Source organism: Syngnathoides biaculeatus, chromosome 10 (assembly GCF_019802595.1).
Source record: "Syngnathoides biaculeatus isolate LvHL_M chromosome 10, ASM1980259v1, whole genome shotgun sequence".
Lineage (NCBI taxonomy): Eukaryota > Metazoa > Chordata > Actinopteri > Syngnathiformes > Syngnathidae > Syngnathoides > Syngnathoides biaculeatus.
Genome location: NC_084649.1, coordinates 15,019,156 through 15,040,325, shown reverse-complemented (window position 1 = coordinate 15,040,325; position 21,170 = coordinate 15,019,156). Strand labels below are relative to the sequence as shown.

The 21,170-nt window shown below is 41.6% G+C and overlaps 1 protein-coding gene across 2 annotated transcripts in view; it reads left to right on the top strand.

Annotated features, from left to right (window-relative positions):
- The window catches only part of srgap3 (SLIT-ROBO Rho GTPase activating protein 3), a 71,497-nt gene that overhangs the window by 40,595 nt on the left and 9,732 nt on the right, over positions 1 to 21,170 (top strand). The window contains exons 5-14 of one of the 2 annotated variants that reach the window (XM_061833108.1): positions 5,662 to 5,847; positions 9,137 to 9,265; positions 11,355 to 11,576; positions 13,515 to 13,616; positions 14,242 to 14,439; positions 14,590 to 14,674; positions 17,298 to 17,325; positions 18,677 to 18,779; positions 19,243 to 19,273; positions 20,892 to 20,952. In XM_061833108.1, coding sequence (XP_061689092.1) covers positions 5,662 to 5,847; positions 9,137 to 9,265; positions 11,355 to 11,576; positions 13,515 to 13,616; positions 14,242 to 14,439; positions 14,590 to 14,674; positions 17,298 to 17,325; positions 18,677 to 18,779; positions 19,243 to 19,273; positions 20,892 to 20,923 — 1,116 coding nt within the window. In that variant the 3' untranslated portion in view covers positions 20,924 to 20,952. The remainder of the gene's footprint in view (positions 1 to 5,661; positions 5,848 to 9,136; positions 9,266 to 11,354; positions 11,577 to 13,514; positions 13,617 to 14,241; positions 14,440 to 14,589; positions 14,675 to 17,297; positions 17,326 to 18,676; positions 18,780 to 19,242; positions 19,274 to 20,891; positions 20,953 to 21,170) is intronic. The other variant, XM_061833107.1, reaches the window with a different exon arrangement.

The window sequence follows — 21,170 nt, the reverse complement described above, 5'->3', positions numbered from 1 at the left end:
GTGAAAAATTGGATGAGTGATGAAATGGTGTGATATTTTCTCAGCTTAAATGTGCTGTGTTTCGTTCACAGTGAATTATTACTCAAAGGTGTCATTTTGTCATATCGCGCATCATTTTGTTTTTATCTGCAAAATGCAGCTGACTCAGGAGCGTATTAGACAAAAAAATGGAATGCCATATTATGAGAAAGTGCTTTAATTTAAGTCTTCCCCTGCTGCTTTGTTGTTTCACATGGCTACATCTTTTAACTACATCACTAAATTAATTTCCCGTGTGCTGGTATAGCTCTTTGTTTTTTTTTGTGTGTGTTCATATTTTACTCTGTCACCCAAGTAGATTTACACTATGTTACACAAAAAAATATGACACAAAATAACACCCCCTGTGATATGTCAACTGTCCAGCATCATAAAGTTCACCAATAAAAGGACTGTTACTGAGTTCAGTGAGCTCTTGACATTTGACCATTTGTGAACGGGAATGAGGAACATTTCATTTTATAGTTAATTGTATGTTAATCAGAAATCAAAACTACTTTTTGGTGGGATATATGCTCAATAAAAACATCAAAAAGAGGTAGGGAAAAATGTTGCTAATTCAACTACAGTTCTTAATCCTCACAGATGCCTGAGGCCCCTCCACCTCTGAAAGGAAATTCCTATGTTTACTCTCATTTTGTCTTGGGTCTGTCCATTTCCTTCTTTTAAATTTTTGTTGCTAACTTTAAGAGGATATTCCACTATAGTTCAGCAAAGCTTCTCAAGCCCGACGGAACAGGTCAGTGCCAAGCTGTGTTCATTAGCCTGCGAGTGCTAAAGAATGATGAACATGTCGTCAATCAAGGCGTCTGTCTCTGATTGGTTGTTTTTCCTCAGGCACTGTAAAATCAAATCAGAAGTACAAGATATGGCCAGAGAGGGCAGATTATTTTTTTTTTTTTTACTGATCGTTTTACGACTGAGGCGGCACGGTGGCTCAGCTGGAAAGCGTTGGCCTCACAGTTCTGAGGTGCCGGGTTCAATCCCGGACCCGCCTGTGTGGAGTTTTGCATGTTCTCCCCGTGCTAGCCTGGGTTTTCTCCAAGCACTCCGGTTTCCTCCCACATCCCAAAAACATGCAACATTAATTGGACACTCTAAATTTCCCCTAGGTGTGATTGTGAGTGCGGCTGTTTGTCTCTATGCGCCCTCCTATTGGCTGGCAACCAGTTCAGGGTGTACCCCGCCTCCTGCCCGTTGACAGCTGAGATACGCTCCAGCACTCCCTACAACCCTTGTGAGGATAAGTGGCTAAAAAAATGGATAGATGGATGAATTTTACTACTGTACCACAGTCATCTTATATTGACCAAACAACCAAAGTGAATATCCAAATGTTTTTCCAATTTAAAATATTTAATATTAAAATGTAAAAAAACATAATAAAATATTACATTATACAAAGGTGACTTCTGTCACAAATACCTCTTCATTGTACTGTTTTCATTTTTAATATAAGTGTAAAACTAAATGTTGACTACTCTAGCATAAAAACAGTAAAGCACTCATAAGAAGTGATGACTGTCATAGTGACAATGGAGTCTGCTGCCAAAGAAAACACAAAACAGCTCGCTAAACTGCTATCGCTTGTGATGTCATGCATGATGGCAGTTTGAAACCTGTAAGTGTAAATCATGACCTCGGGTCCATTCAACTTTGGCAATTACATTATTTAAGTGCACTCCATTTACAATTTGTAAGAAGGTATTTTGATGGGAACTGAACTCGTTTTTTCCCAGTTTGGACCATTGCTAGTATTTTCTTTTCTTCATAAAGAGCCAAATCAATATTGTCGTCATTTGGTAACACATGGCGATATTTTTTTTCTTACAGTTTTCATTGGCAGCCAAGAAAACTGTGAAATCCCCAGCTCTTGAGCCAGACATGGAAGGCCGTGGGCTAAAAACATATTTTCAGTCTGCCAAGCCTTGAAATGAAGAAAGTGTGCAAAGGCTTTAACGTCTCCTGTTGATGTTTTCAGCAACACGACTCCGAAAGATGCAACAATTCTGAGTTAATTTCCGGTTACGTAGACTTAATATCCCGAGTGAGATCAATGAAGCTGATCTTATCTTTGTGATGGACCACCTGCTGTCTGTTGGATGCTCCCTTGTTTCTCTTATTAATAGCAACACGGGTTTAAAAACTCTCAGCTGGAGAAGGCGCTTACCTTTGTTGGCTCTGTCTGTCGTTCATACGTTTGTCGACTTCTTTTCCATTCACCAGGAACTGCGGTCTGCATTTTTGAAACATAATACATGCAAATGTTATGTTATAAAACATAATGCTACAGTTCTTGGGGTTAAGGACACATTAGTTACAACACTATCTCATTATCCATTCATCCCTTTTCTTCACCCTGGACTGGCCATCAATCAAACAACCATTCACACTGTTCTTCACACCTACGTACAATTTTAAATCTTCGACTAACCCAACACGCATGGTTTTGGAATGTGGAATGAAGAAGGAGTGCACAAAAAAAAAAACGTACAAGTGAGGAGGATGATATGAAAACGACATTGAGGAAGCCCAGAGCTGGAATTTCAACACCATACCAGAACTGTGAGGTAGACATGCCACTGTAGTTACATTGTGCTGCCAAAAATGAGAAAAATACAATAAATTTAGTCTTTACTGAGGAAAACATCCACCCATTTTCTTTGCCACTTATCCTCACGAGGGTCATGGGGAGTGCTGGAGCCTATCCCAGCTGTCAACGGGCAGGAGGCAGGGTACACCCTCAACTGGTTGCCACCCAATCACAGGGCAAATGGAGACAAACAGCCACACCTAGGGACAATTTAGAGTGTCCAATTAATGTTGCATGTTTTTGGGATATGGGAGGGAACCGGAGTGCCCGGAGAAAACCCACACAGGCACGGGGAGAACGTGCAAACTCCACACAGACGGGGCCGAGGTTGAACCCGAGTCCTCAGAAGTGTGAGGCCAACCCTTTACCAGCTGACCCACCGTGCCGCCACTGAGAAAACAAATGAAACTAAATTCAGTGTACTGGTGTATTATTTTTAACAATGTCTGTACCCCATCACTTACTTCTGAAAATTACGTTTATTTTTTGTTTCTTCTATACATTTTCCTGTCCCAGCTTGTTGCCCGTCTGTCGTTGCTGTTGTTCCCGCCTTCCTGGAGCGTTTCAGTGTCGCACCACACAATGACGGGTCTAAATAGTTTCTTCAAAGACAACGTTGGAAAATATTACTATCACAGGCTTTGGGCCAAAGGCAGTTCTTATGGAGATGAAAGGACTTGTACTGCCTAAGTGTACATTATTTAGTGGATCACAGGAAACTTGGGGGAGGAAGTAAATCGCTGTTTATGCAGACTATCCAACATCCTGGGGTATTTAAAATAAATAAATAGATAAAAATGCTTTCAGGACATGTAAAAATGCCACTCACATCTGGATGTCACTTTACAAGAGAGAAGAAGAAGCAGATGGTTACACTTAACAAGGACATTGGGTACTTTTCAGGCCCTCTGTCACTGCAAACCTGTTGTTACCTTGCTGAAGTACTATTATAGTATCTCAAGAGTACTATGGAGAGGGAAGAGGAGAAAAAAGATGCCAACAGTACATTGAGGAGAAGGACTCGAGGGTGGCTTGGAAATATGACTTCCTTCATTCTGCTGAGAGATTCCATGTGTGGTGATGTGTGTTCCTGCCATATCTTTTGCTGTGATTGATCCACCAGGCCACCGTGAAAGAGCAAAGCAGCCTCTGGAAAGAAACGGAAGAATTTGGATTATGACATCGCTCGGTAGCTCCTCTGGTTCGGTAAATCATCCGTTAGTGCTCTGACTCGGCTGCCTTCGCACTCCAGAGGAGTCGGACTACGACATTCCATTTTCAGTCAAACATTGAAAACAGACTCACCTAACCCCACCACCTTGCACGTTTTGAGAAATTTTAAAACATTACAACTTTAGGAGAATGGCAGCTAGAAGAATACGTCATAGTTTTGTAAGACAAAGTTGTCGTTTTGCAAATTTAATTTTTAAATTCATTAATTAATTTCAAAATCATTTGAGTTCACCTTTCTAGAGTCTGCTGCACATTGGGTACGCTCTGTGAGGTACAAAATGCGACGCTGGACCATTTTTTTTCATCCATCCATCCATTTTCTTAGCTGCTTATCCTCACGAGGGTCACAGGAGTACTGCAGCCTATCCCAGCTGTCAACGGCAGGAAGCGGGGTACACCCTGAATTGGTTACCAGCCAATTGTAGGACACATAGAGACAGACAATAGTTGCACTCACAATCAAACCTAGGGGCAATTTAGAGTGTCCAGTTAATGTTGCATGTTTTTTGGGATGTGGGAGGGAACCTGAGAACATACAAACTCCACACAGGCGGGTCCGGGAAGAAACCTGGGACCTCAGAACTGTGAGGCCATGCTTTCCAGCTAATCCACTGTGCTGCCCCATCATTTTCCCAAAGTTATTATTCAGTTTTCACATGGACTATGCACTCAGGGGAAGTTCAATAAAACAAACCATGGCTTTGACGCGGTTGTTGGCTTCTTCCAAATTATTGTTATGATCAATTTCATTTTCTGTACCACACTAAAGCACTATGTTATCAGCCAAACAGGCACGAGTTGAGATCTGCTTTGAAGGTTAAACTTCTCAAAATGATGTCACAAATTGTGTTGGAAACGACATGTTCTGCAAATAAAGCCATCCATACACATTTGGAGGAAGAAGTCTTGATATATTAACCCATTCGTGGGCAGAGTCCCATTTTTGGGACATCATGATTTAAGTGTTTTAATCTGATTCTGATTCTGGTTTTTGGGACGATCTACTAAGAAAACCCAAGTACCCTGTCGCGGGCAGCGTTCCATTTTTGGGACGAGATTACAAACGAGTAAATTTATCATATACTTAACCATAAATGAAAAAGAAGTGTTATTTCCTTGATTGTGGCCTCTTAGGAGACTTTTATCTCAAAAAGGCAAAAAATTGCCACCCTGCCCATGAATGGGTTAAATATAAGATATGAGCTGTCGATATGTTTCATGTGCATAAGAACAGAGATGAGGCTGTTGGGACCCATCACAGATGTGATTTGAAGTCACCACTGAAAGAGGAGGAAAAAGAAGGCAATGTTGTAGTTTGGGATTGTAATGTGTTTTTTTCCAAGCTTAAAGAGTCATTTAATTTTCAATTTTACAAGATGCACCTTTTGTCCACTGCATTTTAGTGCCAAGGACTATTTATTATTATTTAATTTAATTTAATATATTTATAATATATTTATCATACACTTATTAAGACAACTTCATTTGCCAAATAAAGGCTGTTGCATCATATTTATATTGCGTCCTCTCTTGGAGCCAGATGCTCACCCATGTTATAGACTCTACCTTTCACATAGATTGGACAACTTCATTCTTTCATATTTAGAGTTTCATAACCGTCAATTTATGCCAAACACGAAAATTGTGACCACGAACGTGTGAGAGGAATCAAACTGTCACACTATTCACATTCCAATGAAACTCATAAAAGCATTTGAACATTAGGGAGTTGGCTTTTTGATGATATGCGTGACGATGACAGCCATAGTTGAACGTTGGTGTTGCTCCTCTTACAGGTGATGAAGACATACCACATGTACCACACAGAGAGCATCAGCGCCGAAAGCAAGCTGAAGGATGCGGAGAAACAGGAGGAGAAGCAGTTCAGCAAGTCGGGAGAGCTCAACGTCAACATCCTGAGGCACGAAGACCGCCAGTCCCGGCGCAGCACTGTGAAGAAGATCGAGAAGATGAAAGAGAAGGTGAGGATCTCCAGGAGATCTTAATACTAAAGAAGGAGCACCATGGTCGAGTTGTTCACTTTCACAGAGCTCAAAGCCCAAGTGTTATCCCGATAAACATTCTAAAATAGATGTTGTAATGAAAAATACATATAACATTATTCACATCAACGTCTATACGAAAAAATAAATATGAGCGGAGAGCGCGTCATCCATGCGCAAAGTTGCGGAAGTCTCATTCGACATCGAAGTGGTCGCCATATTGGCTGCATCTTCTGTCCGTGACATCACACCGGGACATTCGCCATTGAAAACTTGCTGCGCCACCTACTATGGGAGACGAACACACCCCTTCCGTCACAGAAGCTCGTTTCAAAGAAGAGAAAATCTCACAACAGAGTGAAATGAAAGGGGCAATATTACCCTGTCGTTTTGAGCCGTTTATCGTTTTTAGATGACATGCGGATCACAGCCAAACCGCATGCGGCCAAACCACCCCCCCGCCTGATCCATCTCCGCGCGGCGGTGATAAAAGCAACGCCACTCGCGAGCGACGACGACGCCACGCCCAAACCACCTCTGCTTCGGGGCCGACGCGGAGGCCTTCGCCAGCGAGCCCGACGCGGAAGCCTTCACTGTCGAGCCCGACGCAGAAGCCATCCGACGTGCACATCGACACGTTTAAGACCCCTGTCATGCGTATGCAGATCTTTTGTTACGTTACGAGAGACGTGCCCCCCCAACTATTATTTTTTTAGTATCTCTATACACACCTACCTGTGATTTGGAACCCATGAAGCTCTCGTCCATTGCACCCGTGCAATCCATTTTTCACGAAGAAGCGGGTCTTTTTGAAAAGTATGAAGAGTAAACGCCTCCTCCCGAGTGTTCGAACAATATCTAGCAATACAACGATTCGGAATTTTGGCTAACACGAAGGAACAACGAGCTACCTTCCAGCAGGTAAAACTAGTATTAACAGACGAGACCGCTGGAGTGCGCTACTGCCCTGTACGTCACCTCCTGTTTCTTCTCGAAAACAAATCCGTCGAGAGGATTTTCATGGCGGGAGTGACAAAAAGCCATGTACATCAAAATCATGTTGTGTGGTGAAAAAACGTATGGGTCCATTCCGGCTGCCTTTTTTTCCTTTAATAAAGTGCTAAAAATCATGCATTTCATGACAGTGGCACTTTAAAGGGAGATCAGGGGGGGATTTCTGTTTTATAATTAGCAAAACTAGCAAGATTTGAAAGTAGCTTCAAACCCCCCCCATCACACAGGTGTGGGATATCAAGATGCTGATTAGACAGAATGCGTATTGCACAGGTGTGCCTTAGTCCTCACTAAAACAAATAAAATAAAAACGATGGATTAATTTTCACCTTTTAGACTAGCCATTTGGCACACCTGTGGAATCATTTGTCTAATCAGGATCCTGGTATGACACGCCTGTGAGGTGGATGAATTATTTCGGCAAAGAAATAAAATAAAAGTGCTCTGGAACAGCTTTGTTAACAAGGAGGGAAATTGGCCTTTTGTGCATGGAAGAAATCTTTCCAGTTTAGCTCATGAAAAAAGCAAAAACAAAAGTGTTGCGTTTGTATTTTTGTTCAGTCTAGATGACATTAAAAATGTTAAATAGTAATTTGTTCTCATTTTTAATGTTATTTGTAATGATTGAAAATTATTTCACCAACTAAAATAAATGATCTTTTCAACTATGTCAACATTTATTTAACAATTATTCATGTAAGTATAATTATTCAATTAAAAAAATCAATTTTTTTATTCTGCTAAACTTTTTTGAGTTCATTATTTTCAATAATCCCTTGTGAGGATAAGTGGACCAGAAAATGGATGGATAATGATATATATACATATATAGTGCAGTGAAAAACTGAGGAGACTGCAGAACTCTAGACTACAAAAAGCAAAGCTCAGCGCTCATTCTATTGCTGCAGAGTGCGATTACTTTGAACAGTTTTCACTCAGAAGCTTCCTCTGGAATTTCCTCCTGTGAATGAAACTCCCTTTATATATCAGGTGCAGGAAATCAAAAGGCTCAGAGGATGACAGTGTTTCTGATTTATATGGGATGGCGCTTGCTTGGGAGTTGAGCACTTTTTATAATGCAGTGCAGTAAGGAACATTCCAACCCTCCAGTCCCCCATTTATAAACTATTGATGTCGTCTCCACTGCACACTTTGAGGTGTAAATAACGTACCTACCTACCTACTCGGTACCACAGAAATTTGGATCACAGTGGCTTGATGATGGACACATAAGGGTAAAAAGTGAAAATGGTCAAAAAGAGAGCAACCCTGTTAAGTTGGTACAAGAAATGCATCGGACTTATTCCATGCAATAACATTTTGTTAGCTTATCCGATCTCTTTAGGATATTAAGTGGCAAAATACAATGGCGATGCTTCTTGTTTTTTATTTATTTATTTTAATATGTCTCAGGCACTTGTCCAACATATCATTAGGTACACCGCACAATCTATTCATCCACCCATTTCCGCTTGTCCTCATAAGGGTCGCGGGTAACCTGGAGCCTGTCCCAGCTAATTTTGGGCGAGAAGCACAGTTTGTACACCCTGAATTGGATACCAGTCAATCGCAGGGGCACAACTAGACAAACAACCATTCACACTTAAAATTTGATCTTCAGTTAGCCTAACATGCATGATTTTAGAAAGTGGGAGGAAGATGGAGTACCCGGCGAGTACCGAGAGAGAACATGCCAACTCCATACAAGAAGAATTATTATTTTGAAAAACTGACAGATTTTTACAGGCTTGGTTCACACCCAAAAAATAAAAATATTACATTATATATTTCATAAAAAAATAAGAAAAAGAAAGAAAATCTACAAATAGGTAAACCTGCGTTGGTCCACCATACTGCATTTAAATTTTAGCCCCGGTCATGGAGCTAAATATTGTTACAGGGTGGATCATTTGTGCTGCATCTCTTGTATTGCCTCTCATTAGGTGTGTTGTTCCCGCTGAGTGTACCAGCTGTTAAAGTCGTAACCTTTTTTTTTTTTGTCAGCATTGCGCAGTCTCCTGAGTGCGGAGAAATACATTCATGCCTAAACACGAGCCTGCCTGCGCTGCTTAACACATGACTAATATAGATGCAGCTTCCCTGGAGTGTTTCCAAACTTCCCGCTGCCATCCCTCCCTCTCCGAGTGTCCCAGAACTGCAGCTGCCTCCGTGCATGCGCGCGCACACATTTGCTTGATTTACCCGCAGTGATGTCTTTTTCCCTTCATCTGTGCTCTCTCTCTCTCTACTTTAGAGGCAAGCCAAGTACTCCGAGAATAAGCTCAAGTGCACCAAAGCGCGCAATGACTATTTGTTGAACCTGGCAGCAACGAACGCCGTGGTGGCCAAATATTACATCCATGATGTCGCTGATATGATAGACGTAAGTATGCGACACGTTTGTTTATGCGGCTCAGCTGAGATTTGTCCTGTGGATTTAACTGTCTAGCTCACGCTCAACTTGGCCACGTTCCATTTTCTTTATTACCCTTAGTGTTCAACACAAACTCTTAATCATACTCTTTAAGGTCTTATATAGAAGTTAATTACATGAATGAAAGCATTTACTACACACTATTTCCTTAAGCTCAGTGGCCTCAACATTAGCAACATAGACACAATTCCCATGTAGCCTTTCCCAAACTTAGTCCGACCTTTATTGCGCCAATGTACGTATTAAAAAGAAAAAAACCATACATAATGACATACGAATAGAATGTTAAGATTGAAACAGTTTTTTTCCCCATATTTTTGCTCCATTGACATTGTGCTGTTGCTTTCTTGGCTTCCTGAGGGAAGTTTAGTACAGATATACATGAAGATGTTGAGCTGCAGTCATGTTTGTCATTCTTTACAGAGGATAAAGAATATATGTGAGTTTTATGCCTTTTACGTGTTGCTCCACAGTTTGTATTCAAATATTCATTGCATTGGGTTATGGCACTGCAAAAATGATGCCATTTGTTAGCCCTTCAATGGTGTTTTGCATTGTGTCTTAGTGTTAGTTATCGGATTGTGTGCTTTAAACTAAATGGACTTTCCTAAGCTAAAGGATGAGGCTATTTTCTCTAACCCAATGGGAAAAAAAAGTTGCACTTGCATATTAGAACGACACCCGTTCAGTGCACATGTTTCTCCTGTTATTTTTTTTCATGTTTTAACATTCTGACCATCGCGTTTGTCCCCTGACGCTGAGCCATCATATGGCACTACATCAGCCGTAGAGGACAATTCACTTTTTCCAGGCCAGACACTGTCATTTCATTTGAATGGTTATGTAGTGATGCATAGCAGAAAATGTATTTCATATCAGTCTCATTCTGTTGTTGACGATATGCAAATGCTTGCCCGTTGTATCGGGGCACTGATTTGAGTCGATTCCAGCCCTTTTGGTCTCGTTCTGCTTGGTTGGAACAAGTGTCTGAATGCTGAACGGTCTATAATGTACCAAATCCCTTCTGAGCTGCATGTTTGAACGGGATTGTAAGGATGTCTAGTTTGACTGCCATTGCAGGGCAGAGGAAGAAAAGGGGTTTGACTTCTCAGCATACATCAAATGCTGACATTCACTCAGCAAGAATTTCACTCTGTCACTCAGAATCTGCATCACGAATGATCTTTAACAAGGTGCTTGCAGTATAATACATGTTGGTCCACAGTGTCAGCAAAATCTGGCTTGTAGAAAATGTGATTGTGTGAAACCCAAACACATTTATTTAACTTCAGAACATTTGGCTGTCTCAGTTGACTTCAGGTGAACTGGGCCGGTCACCATACAGTTACAGGGCACATGGAAACAGGCAGATATTCACACTCATATACTGTACACATCATCACTCGTTGCACTTCAAGTAAGAGAAGCAGAACATACAAATATTGATTCAAATTAACATACAAAATCTGAATACTGTATGCAGCACTGGGAATTTAGCGAGGCATAAAAACATTTCTTGTGCTGAGAAGGAAGAGATATGGCCAACAGTGCTTGAACGTAAATGCGTTCAATCATCCTTATGCCGGCATCTGCTACAGCAGACTTGCATATTTGACTCTGTTGTCACATTGCTTATAAACAAAAACTGCTAAACTGCATCACCCCTTCGTTCTCCTCTTTCATCTGAGTGACTTTTTGAGGCTGCACCAAAGTAAAGAGATCAATCCCTCGGCCAACAAGCCCTAAAGAGCGTTTGCTTAGTGATTCACACAACTGACAGTCACCCCCCAGCTCCTTCTAAGCTCCCACCAAAACATCCCTTTGCTTAATTGGACCTACTTCATACCGCTCAGTGTGATAAAGCTCTGTAATTATCCCTGGTGTCTTGCTAGGCTAAGTCGAGATGCCAGCTCCTGTTTTGGAAGCTCAGGTTATCATTTTGGGATTTAAATGCATTCCTTCATACTTCCCCGGAAGCTGTTCTGTCAGCATTTCCAGTATGATAACCATGCAGTTTGTTTTTGATGTGTCTTCACAGTGCTGCGACCTGGGATACCACGCTAGCTTGGCGCGGACCTTTAGGACCTACTTGTCCGCAGAGTACAACCTGGAGACGTCTCGCCACGAGGGACTGGACGTCATCGAGAATGCGGTGGACAACTTGGACTCTCGCAGTGATAAACACAAGCTCATGGATATGCATAACCAGGTGTTCTGCCCTCCTATGCGCTTTGAGTACCTGCCTCACATGGGAGATGAGGTGAGATGCTCCTTGTGCTCGGCGTCTTTCCATTTTGTAAGATTTTGTGCTCAAAACTTGAAATTCTAAACACTTTGAAATTATGTCAAAATATAATTTTGTTTTTTCTTTTTAAGATTGATCGTGTACAGCGGATCCTCAAACACAGTGATTCCAAACAACTGTGTATTCATGATAAAATGTTCCATGTGCTGCAAGAAATTATCCAATTTTAAATTTTATATTTACTACAAATAGTGGCAAGCAGAGCAATTACTGTAATTTCTCGAGTATAATTCATCTTGAAGTATAATGCGCAGCCCCAAAGTTGACCTAAAATCAGGAAAACCCTTCTACCAATGTACAATGTGCACCACCAATTTGCTGCTACTCATATGCTCAAAATATTAGGAATTATTTTCATTTATTTTTGCACTTATATTGTTTTTCAAAAAAATGTCCGTACAACAATCATTAATAATAATCATTGTGCGTGTGCTAATGTAGCGGTGATGTAATATCGGGACAGGCCACAGGATATGTTTGTCCTGGTCCCTGTAATTGTGAGAACAGAATCTCTCAACCAACAAACATAAACGCTCAATGATGGCATAACATTTTATCAATACTATTGATAACACATATTACAGTCTTAAATAAATAAACTATTTAACACTGTTTAACTTGAAAAAAAATTTGCATAAATTTTTGTGCATAAAACATTTGTGCATAGTGCATTTTATACTCTACATTACACATTCTTGGCCAAGACTTCAAAAGAAGCATTTGACTCATCTCCAATTGAAAAAATATCCACCGTAGCTACCTTTGGTGCATCACTGTCGAACTCGTCGATGACTTGGTATAGTTCCGGTGCTTCCTCCATTGAATCATGAACAGTGATCCTATTTTGCTCCCACCACATGTCATACTCTGTGCCATCCATGGCGTTTGTGAGGAAATATTTTTTGAATCCCAAGAGTTTTTGTTCCGCAGTTTTAAAAAGCAAGGATCTTAACTGTGTGCGCCCTCCCATTTTTTTTTTTAATGTCCCCATGACGCTCTTTTCTACATAGTTTGAGCTCACATTGTTTTGATACTCACCTGAAGCCATTGATCTGTCCTTGTTTTGGAGTGTCGCGCTACTTCCGGGTTGGCGGCATCATCGGCACGAATGATGACACATTTCTTTTAAAAGCATCTCCACTACTAGCCGTTGTAGTCGACATTTTTTGTCTTAGTTTAAGTTAAAACAAACTCACAGGCAGTCGTTTCTGATCTTTAGTGCAGAAGCACCAAACATGTTACGCTAACAATTGTAAAATCCAAGCTCCCCGAGGAGGTCAGAGAACTCAGGTTGGGGGTGCGCTTTACCGTGATATATATATATAAACGTGTAATATAAGACATCGAATATCATATCGAAATGTATATGTATACGGGTTTTACCACTCTATGCACCTGTATACAATGATACAATGTGATTGTATTTTTTATTTTTCATCCGTACCTAAATATAATGCGCTCTATTAACTTTTTAAAAATATTTTGGGAAAAATTTGCATATTATTTTTGAGAAATTACGGTAATTACGCTGCCATTAGATTGTAGAGGGTGTAATTAACCTGTAAATTCACCCGTTGCCTTTCTTACAAGAGAATTATAGCTTTAGTTTTCACTTTACGGACCAAGATATCACACTATGTACACTATGTATGTGACTAAGACGAAATTATCAATTTTTAGTATTGGCTCCATATTGGTCAGCAGTAGCAGTTATACAATTTAGAGTTTTGCCGATTTATGGTGAAATGTAGCGGTCATCCTGGACAGACGGCCATTTACGCACAAGTGACCAAATATGTGTCCATTTTCAATCAACCCCAAAAAATTTATTTTTTCAACTCCAGTGGTTCATTCATAGTGCCAAATTTCACCTCGTAACCTCCTTCTGCTCAGGTGTGCCAGGTGAGCGCCCAGCAACCCGTCCAGACTGAGCTCTTGATGCGCTACCACCAACTACAATCTCGCTTGGCTACACTGAAGATTGAGAACGAGGAGGTGAGGATTTAATGGGGCTTTGTGTGTGTTCAATCAGCCCCCCACTCCCAACACCGCCTCTCCCTGATGGAGAAAGGTCTGTCTGTTGTTCCCTTGAGCCACATAGCGGGGCCACATCACCATCTGTCCTCATTGCAATTACTCTATGCTGACCCTCCCACTGCGGGAGCTGAGAATTTATTTAGTGCCTTGTCACTGTGCCAGTGTTGTTTTCTGTTTGAAAGTGCGCGTTTTGATGATGGAGCGAGGCCTTTCTCGTCAAAACGCAGCAGACACAAAGGTGCAAATGGAGGTGATAATAAGCCATGTTCCTGTGCCAATTGCTGTGCCTCTCCTCCCTCCCCGTGTCTTCTGTTGCATGCAATAATGGATGGAGCGTGCCGTTACTGGAAATGAGGTTTATCAATCTACGCCCCACTCAAAATGTGTTCTTTGCAGTCATCCATTTTAGCTGTTCCACCCTTTATTCAGATGCGACTAGCTTTTCATTTCACTGCAATCCTCATTATGTTTTATTTTGCCTGTGAAAATAACATTACTTAATATTCAGCCTGTATTTTTTTTTCTTTTGAGGCATCATGTCATTTGACATCTTTTATGTTTCCTCCTCCCTTTTTTGGTGCAGGTGCGAAAGACCTTGGACGCCACCATGCAAACTCTGCAAGATATGCTGACGGTGGAGGATTTCGACGTGTCAGACGCCTTCCAACATAGCCGCTCCACTGAATCCATCAAGTCTCTGGCCTCCGAGTCGTACATGAGCAAGATGAACGTAGCAAAGAGGAGGGCCAACCAACAGGAGACTGAAATGTTCTACCTCTCGGTGAGTCCATCTAATGCTTGCTTCAACTGTCAAATTTCAATTTCACACAACAGAAATCCATACTGTCTGGGTTCGATGAACATTTCAGTGAGCTGGATCGGGTTATGAGAGGCGCAACTCCCTCATTGTCGTCTTAATCTCTGTCCTTAGAAATTCAAGGAGTACCTGAATGGCAGCAACCTCATCATTAAGCTACAGGCCAAGCATGACTTGCTGAAGCAGACCCTTGGTGAAGGTATGAATCTTCGCATTGGATCAACCCCTGTTGTCAATGTGACCCACATTATCTCTCTGCCTTCACGGTTCAAGGAGGTGTAGAATTTATCTCATAATAGAAGGCACGGAATGATATTTGAAACAGATTCTTCATGTAGACGGAAATAATATGGAACTGATGGATTCAAAGATATTGAAGTAACTTTTCCACCAATTGGTATGGTACAGTCCGTCCGCTAAACATTTTTTCCAGGTAGAGGGCACTACTGTTCAGTTTTATCGTATGACATAGGTATTGGTAATAGGGGCTAGGGCTAGTGATCTCAGTGTGATACACCCTGGAAGTGGTTGGGGCACCAGTAAAGAAGATGGACTCTGGGTGCGTCCCCACTTTGGTCAGGTGTGGTTTTTTTCAGCCAAACAGACATGAGTTGAGATCTGCTTTGAAGGTTAAACTTCTCAAAATGATGTCACAAATTGTGTTTGAAACGACATGTTCTGCAAAGAAAGCCATCCATACACATTTAGAAGAAGAAGTCTTGATATTATGATATTAAAGACAAATTTGCAAGAGAATGTCATCTTTGAACAAGGGAATTAAAAAATCTTTATTTTCACAATGATATGCCTTTTATTCTATAATCGTAACACACCACCTATTCCGAGCTTATTTGGTTTCATTTGCAACTTTTTTTTTAATTGGATTCCTGTCATGTGGCGTCGAAAATCCACTGTTGACCGGTGAATGGGCTGCAATGGTAGCAAGTTGGACCCTTGGGTACCATACTATTGTAGTTGTTACCCCAGGGAGGGGTGAAATAAAACAACCTATTAATAGAGTACTTTTTTTGCAAATTTTTATACTACAAAAATGGTTACTGCAATGAGCTAAATTGAACCATAGTGTTTATTCCTTTTTTGCTGCTGGGAGATCCCGTGAAGGGTAATAAAGAAATGAGAAAAATTGTTCTTTTGGTCCCTCCCCCTCCCTTGGGTGCCCTGGTCACCTCAACCGTGAACATTTTACGCCTAATCAATCAGAAGGGCCAGCTTCATCTCTGCACCTGCTCCTGTATCAAACGCTTTTCTAATAGACGAGCACAGCAGAATGCTGAGGAGAAATTTACTTACTCGATAACATCTTCTGTCCTTCTGCATTTTGAGCTCTTCTGCAAACAACCAAGTCTCAAATTATACAGCCGTTTCCATCCGTCTTCGGGCAGATTTGTGCTTGTTTACCTCTGTGGCGGTGCAGCAGAGAGCACATGAGCGCGCCATATGGCGTCTCCAGGTACCGCCCGTGCTTAATTATTCAGGTGATCAATCAGGGCTGTGCTGTACTCATTAGCTCGCTGCTTTTTGTCCAAACTGTCACATCGGTGCAGGGCTGTGTTATGACCATGTCACCAGGTACACGATAAAACCGCATGCTACACGGCGCCTAGTAAAAACGTCATGTCGTGCACTGATACTGCATGGTATGTAAAATGTCAACATTATTTTTTATTGTAGAGTTTGTGCTGTTAACTCGGTACAACAGTCACTTTGAAATCCGAGGAACAGCACAATGTCAATTCAGTTAAAGTAAAAACTGTTTCACTTTAATTTTATCTTTACTGCATGATTTTGTAAAGTACAATCAATGGTGAGAGCATTTTTACAGAACCCGGAACAGATATAATGGCATTTTTGTTCATTTTAGTGGTACGAGATGATTTGAAAATGAGCATTTTGCATCACAAGGGTGGTCACGAAATGACTTAAATTTCTATCTTTTGGAACTACTGTGTACCACAAATTCCACATTTTTATTGTGGTTGAAGTTGATAGTGTTGTAAAACTGCAGCCGGTGTTTCCCATATTTTCCCCGTCTCGTGTTGCAGATTTTTCATACATACTAGATAATATATTCCATAAGATTATGCAGGTGAAATGAAGTTAAATGCATCATTTAGGACTTCGTTTTTGAGGTTTGAAGTGTACAGTTGTGTGGTTGGTCGGGTAGAGATAACATGATAATCAGCTGGTGGAAGGATATGTGGGCAACTTGCTCTTATTTAGTCTTTTATGCCGGAATGATGTATAGCGACGTGGCTGAGCCCTTGCTGTCATTCTCCATTGTGGCTTGGTTTGAAGAGGAACCGTTGAAGTACTTTGCTGCCATTGTTGCTGTTGTCGTGCATGGACTCCCTTCCAGCTGACGTGCATTCACTTCAAGAGAAACCACCTGGCTGTTGGCACGAATGAACTGTGCTCTTTTGTCCACGTTTGTGTGTAATTTCACATTCACGTGTTTGTTACAGCAGTTTTATTGTGACCTAGCAAGGAATACCTCAATATATAAATTGTGAGCAGGAACAAAAGGCTCAATGAAGCAGCACAATCATTGTTCGGTGTGACCACTGGTGGACCCCCCCCCCCCCCTCGCCGACGTGCACATGTGCGCTTCCACCAGCCCACCCCCGCAGTATGTCCTCCGGGTCTCCCGAGGCTTTATCATCTATTGCTCAGTAGCATTGTCTAAGCGATGGCGCTTGTGGTGCACCCTTTGTCCTTCTCAGGGTGGACACAGCACTCTGGTTAATATATTCACTTCCAGCACTAATATAAAACATTTTTGCTCTTGTCTGTCTTTTCCTCAGGGGAAAGAGCTGAATGCGGAACCACAAGGTGAGTTCAGATCAGTTTTCAAAGCATCTGTTCATTTCATCAAGTCCAGACAGTTAGAGTATTCAGTGCCGCTTCCAAATAAAAAATGAAAACATCCATCCATTTTCTGAGCTGCTTATCCTCACAAGTGTCACGGGAGTGCTAGAGCCTATCTCAGCTGCCACCTTGAACTGGTTGTCAGCCAATTTAAGCCACATAGAGACAGACAAAAATTGCACTCACAATAACACCTAAGGGCAATTTAGAATCTCCAATTAATGCATAATTTTGGGATGTGGGCGGAAACCGGAGTACCCTGAGAAAACCCACGCAGACACGGGGACAACATGCAAACTCCACACAGGCGGGGCCAGGGTTCGAACCCCAGTCCTCAGAACTCTGAGGCCAATGCTCTGACCAGTTGTTCCACAGTGCCGCCCAAAATGAAAACAATTATGGAATTTTAAATTTTATTTCATTTATAGCCTATTGTGTTTTTTTAATTTATACACTCACAAGGTGCATCATTAGTGATCTATTCATCAACAAAGTTCTGCTGAACAATATTTTTATTGTTGTGGTTGTTGAGCTACACATCGTCATCCTGAGGAGTGTTCTTAATATTTTACCCCTAAATGTGATTCAATAACATTTTTTGTTCTAACAGAGTATTAGAAACAGCTGTCTACGTGATGCGTTGTAGTTCAATGCCACTGCAAAGGACAACCGCCATGTTAAACATTGTTAAATGAATACCTTCATGACCGTGTGGATCAAAAATATTTTCTTTGTTAAGGCAAAAAAGATATATATTATCTGTTTTGAAACTTGTTATATTTTGCATTTGTATCATCTGGCAGATGAGTGTTTTATATTGTTTCGTACAAATTGTGATCAAGGTTGTGTCCAAATGATTTGTCTTCCAATCTGTCAAGAACAAATCCTTTAAATGCTACATTTCATTACATTACATTTCATACAGGAATAGGGAATGTCTTTTTGTGCGTTTGTGTTTCAGTGGAATTCCTTGTATTCCCATGAATCGCATTGACTGCCAGCTGTCTCAGTTAAAAGGGATATTTGACTCGTATAGCCGTTAATGGAAGTGAATGAGTGTGAAGGATTATTGATTTGAGATTCAGTAACCTTGTCTTGTTTTTGCAAAAAATCATGTATTCTGTTGAGTGACATGATATCAGTTCATTTGAATTCTGCACACTCGAGAATTGTATTTATTTAATTCAATTTTTTAAATTTCTCAAATGCAAATGCTTGCTAATATTTTTCCCAGAATGTAAATACTCTGTTCATGATTAGCTTGAGGTTTGTAAATATCATGGCGGTAATATTCCTTTTGTCCATCGTTTCCTAGGCCCCCCACCCTTCCCCCTAAACCCCAGAAAATGCGGAAGCCTAGACCGCGCTCCGTCTATAACCATAAGCTGTTTAACGGCAATTTGGAGACCTTCGTCAAGGTACCCTGTGGTGGTGGTCGTGTATGCCTGAGCAGCCCCTGTGGGTCCTGAGTGGGGGAGGTGGCTACGACCTCTCATCTTCCCTCTCTTCCTCATTTTGGCCTTTTGTTCCTCCGCCTTGCCGCCGCCCTTCGTCATGACGTAACCTTTGATTAACCTCTAATCCTCTGCCTCCCTTCCATGGTGCTGCCCGTGTAGGCGAAGCGGCAGTCGGCTGTCTCTTTATTTCACACACAATTTACTGCCTCTGGCTCACAAATCCGGTCACCTATTTGGGTGGAAGGGAGACATCTTGCTTTGTCCCTCACTGCACATGTGTGGTTTCCCCGTTGTTCAGCCCTCGTGCTTCGCCTCCTTTAACCACACGAGGAGCTCCTTCCTCATCTGATTGCTCGCTCTAACTTTGTGCTTCTTTGCTCTCCTTTCTGTGCTCTGCCCTACCATGCTATGCTGCTCTTCCCAGAGGGAGAAGGAATGCTCGCGCTCGCATCCAGGTACCTCTCTGAGAATAAGTGCTCACTGGCCACTTTATTAGGTGCACCTCGAATGAGCTGCAGAGTTTTATCAAAGCTGAATAAAGACAATGTTCACTTGAGTTATATTTTCAAATAATAGCTATTTATACGTGTTTGTGGGCATTTTCTTTGACATGCAGAATGGTACTGCATCCTATACAGCGAAGTTTTTCAATACAGTATGTTGATTTTTTTTTTTTTTTTTTTAAGTAGTTATCCATCCATTTTCTTCACCACTTACTTATCCTCACAAGGGGCCTATCCCAGCTGTCAACGGGCAGGAGGCGGGGTGCACCCTGAACTGGTTGCCAACCAATCGCAGGGCACATCAAGACAACAGCCGCACTCACAATCACACCTAGGGGCAATTTAGAGTGTCCAATTAATGTTGCATGTTTTTGGGATGTGGGAGGAAACCGGACTGCCCGGAGGAAAGCCACGCAGGCACAGGGAGAACATGCAAACTCCGCACAGGGAGGGCTGGGATCAAACTCTGGACCTCAGAACTGTGAGGCCAACACTTTGTAGCTGAGCCCACCATGCCACCTTAAAGTAGTTACTATATTAATAATCCCTACCGCTTATCCTCACTGTCCACAAGTTACTACAAGCATCCAGTGATGTTTGAAATAAATGAAAACTAATACACCCACAATATTAAATTCCTCCATCCATCCATCCATCCATCCATCCATTTTCTTTGCCGGTTATCCTCACAAGGGTCGCGGGGAGTGCTGGAGCCTATCTCAGCTGTCAACGGACAGGAGGCTGGGTACACCCTAAAATGGTTGCCAGCCAATCGCAGGGGACGTCGTGACAAAACAGCCACACTCACAATCACACCGAGGGGCAACTTAGAGCGTTCAATTAATGTTGCATGTTTTGGGGATGTGGGAGGAAACCGGAGTGCCTGAAGAAAACCCACGCAGGCACGGGGAGAACATACAAACTCCACACAGGTGGGTCAGGGATCAAACCCGGGACCTCAGAACTGTGAGGCCAACGCTTTTCACCTGATTCACCATGCCACCCAATATTAAATATCTTTGGTAATCTAACACATCTGAAAGTGTCAATTGAAAAATGTCATCAGAATCATATTTTATGTTTTTTCCTAGGATTTTTCCCCCCTCAGGTACTAAAGTAGTATACATTATATTCCAGGGGTATCAAAAGTGCTAACACTCGGTAGTAACTACAGATACTAGAAAAGTCTATGATAAAAGTATAAGTACTGTACTGATTCAACTCCTGTAAATACTGTAAATATATGCACTACTTGTTTTGATAATTAAACTAAAAAAATAAAACCACCAACCACGCTATCAAAATGTACTCCTTTCGGTATGTTGTGAAATAGCAAAAATTCAAAATGAAAAAAAGTGCAACAATAGTGATTTCTGTACTCTGAGGTTATGACAGATCCTATCTTGGAGCTCATACTTTTTTGCAAGCTTGCCTACTCTTGTGGCCACTGAGAACATGAAACCTGCTTTCCTAATCGTAGTTAACTACCCACTCCCGCTTCAGCATGATTGAGCATCCAGGTAATTTTTGTTTGAATATCACTGGATTAAAAATTCTCCTCTTATTTCAGGATTCAGGTCAACCAATTCCACTCGTGGTTGAGAGCTGTGTCAGATACATCAACCTCTACGGTAATCCTCACCTCATGCTATATATCTCAGACTAGGAAGAAAAAAAAGATTAAATACAGACAAACTTCGCCTCTTAGGTGGGTTTGTGAACTATTGCAGTACAGTGTTTGTAGCTTCGCAAACAGCTGCGGGTGCACCGACTCGACCGGCTCCCTGGGGATTTGACAAGCTCGTAACATGGGCTCACACACACCCACACACACACACACACACACACA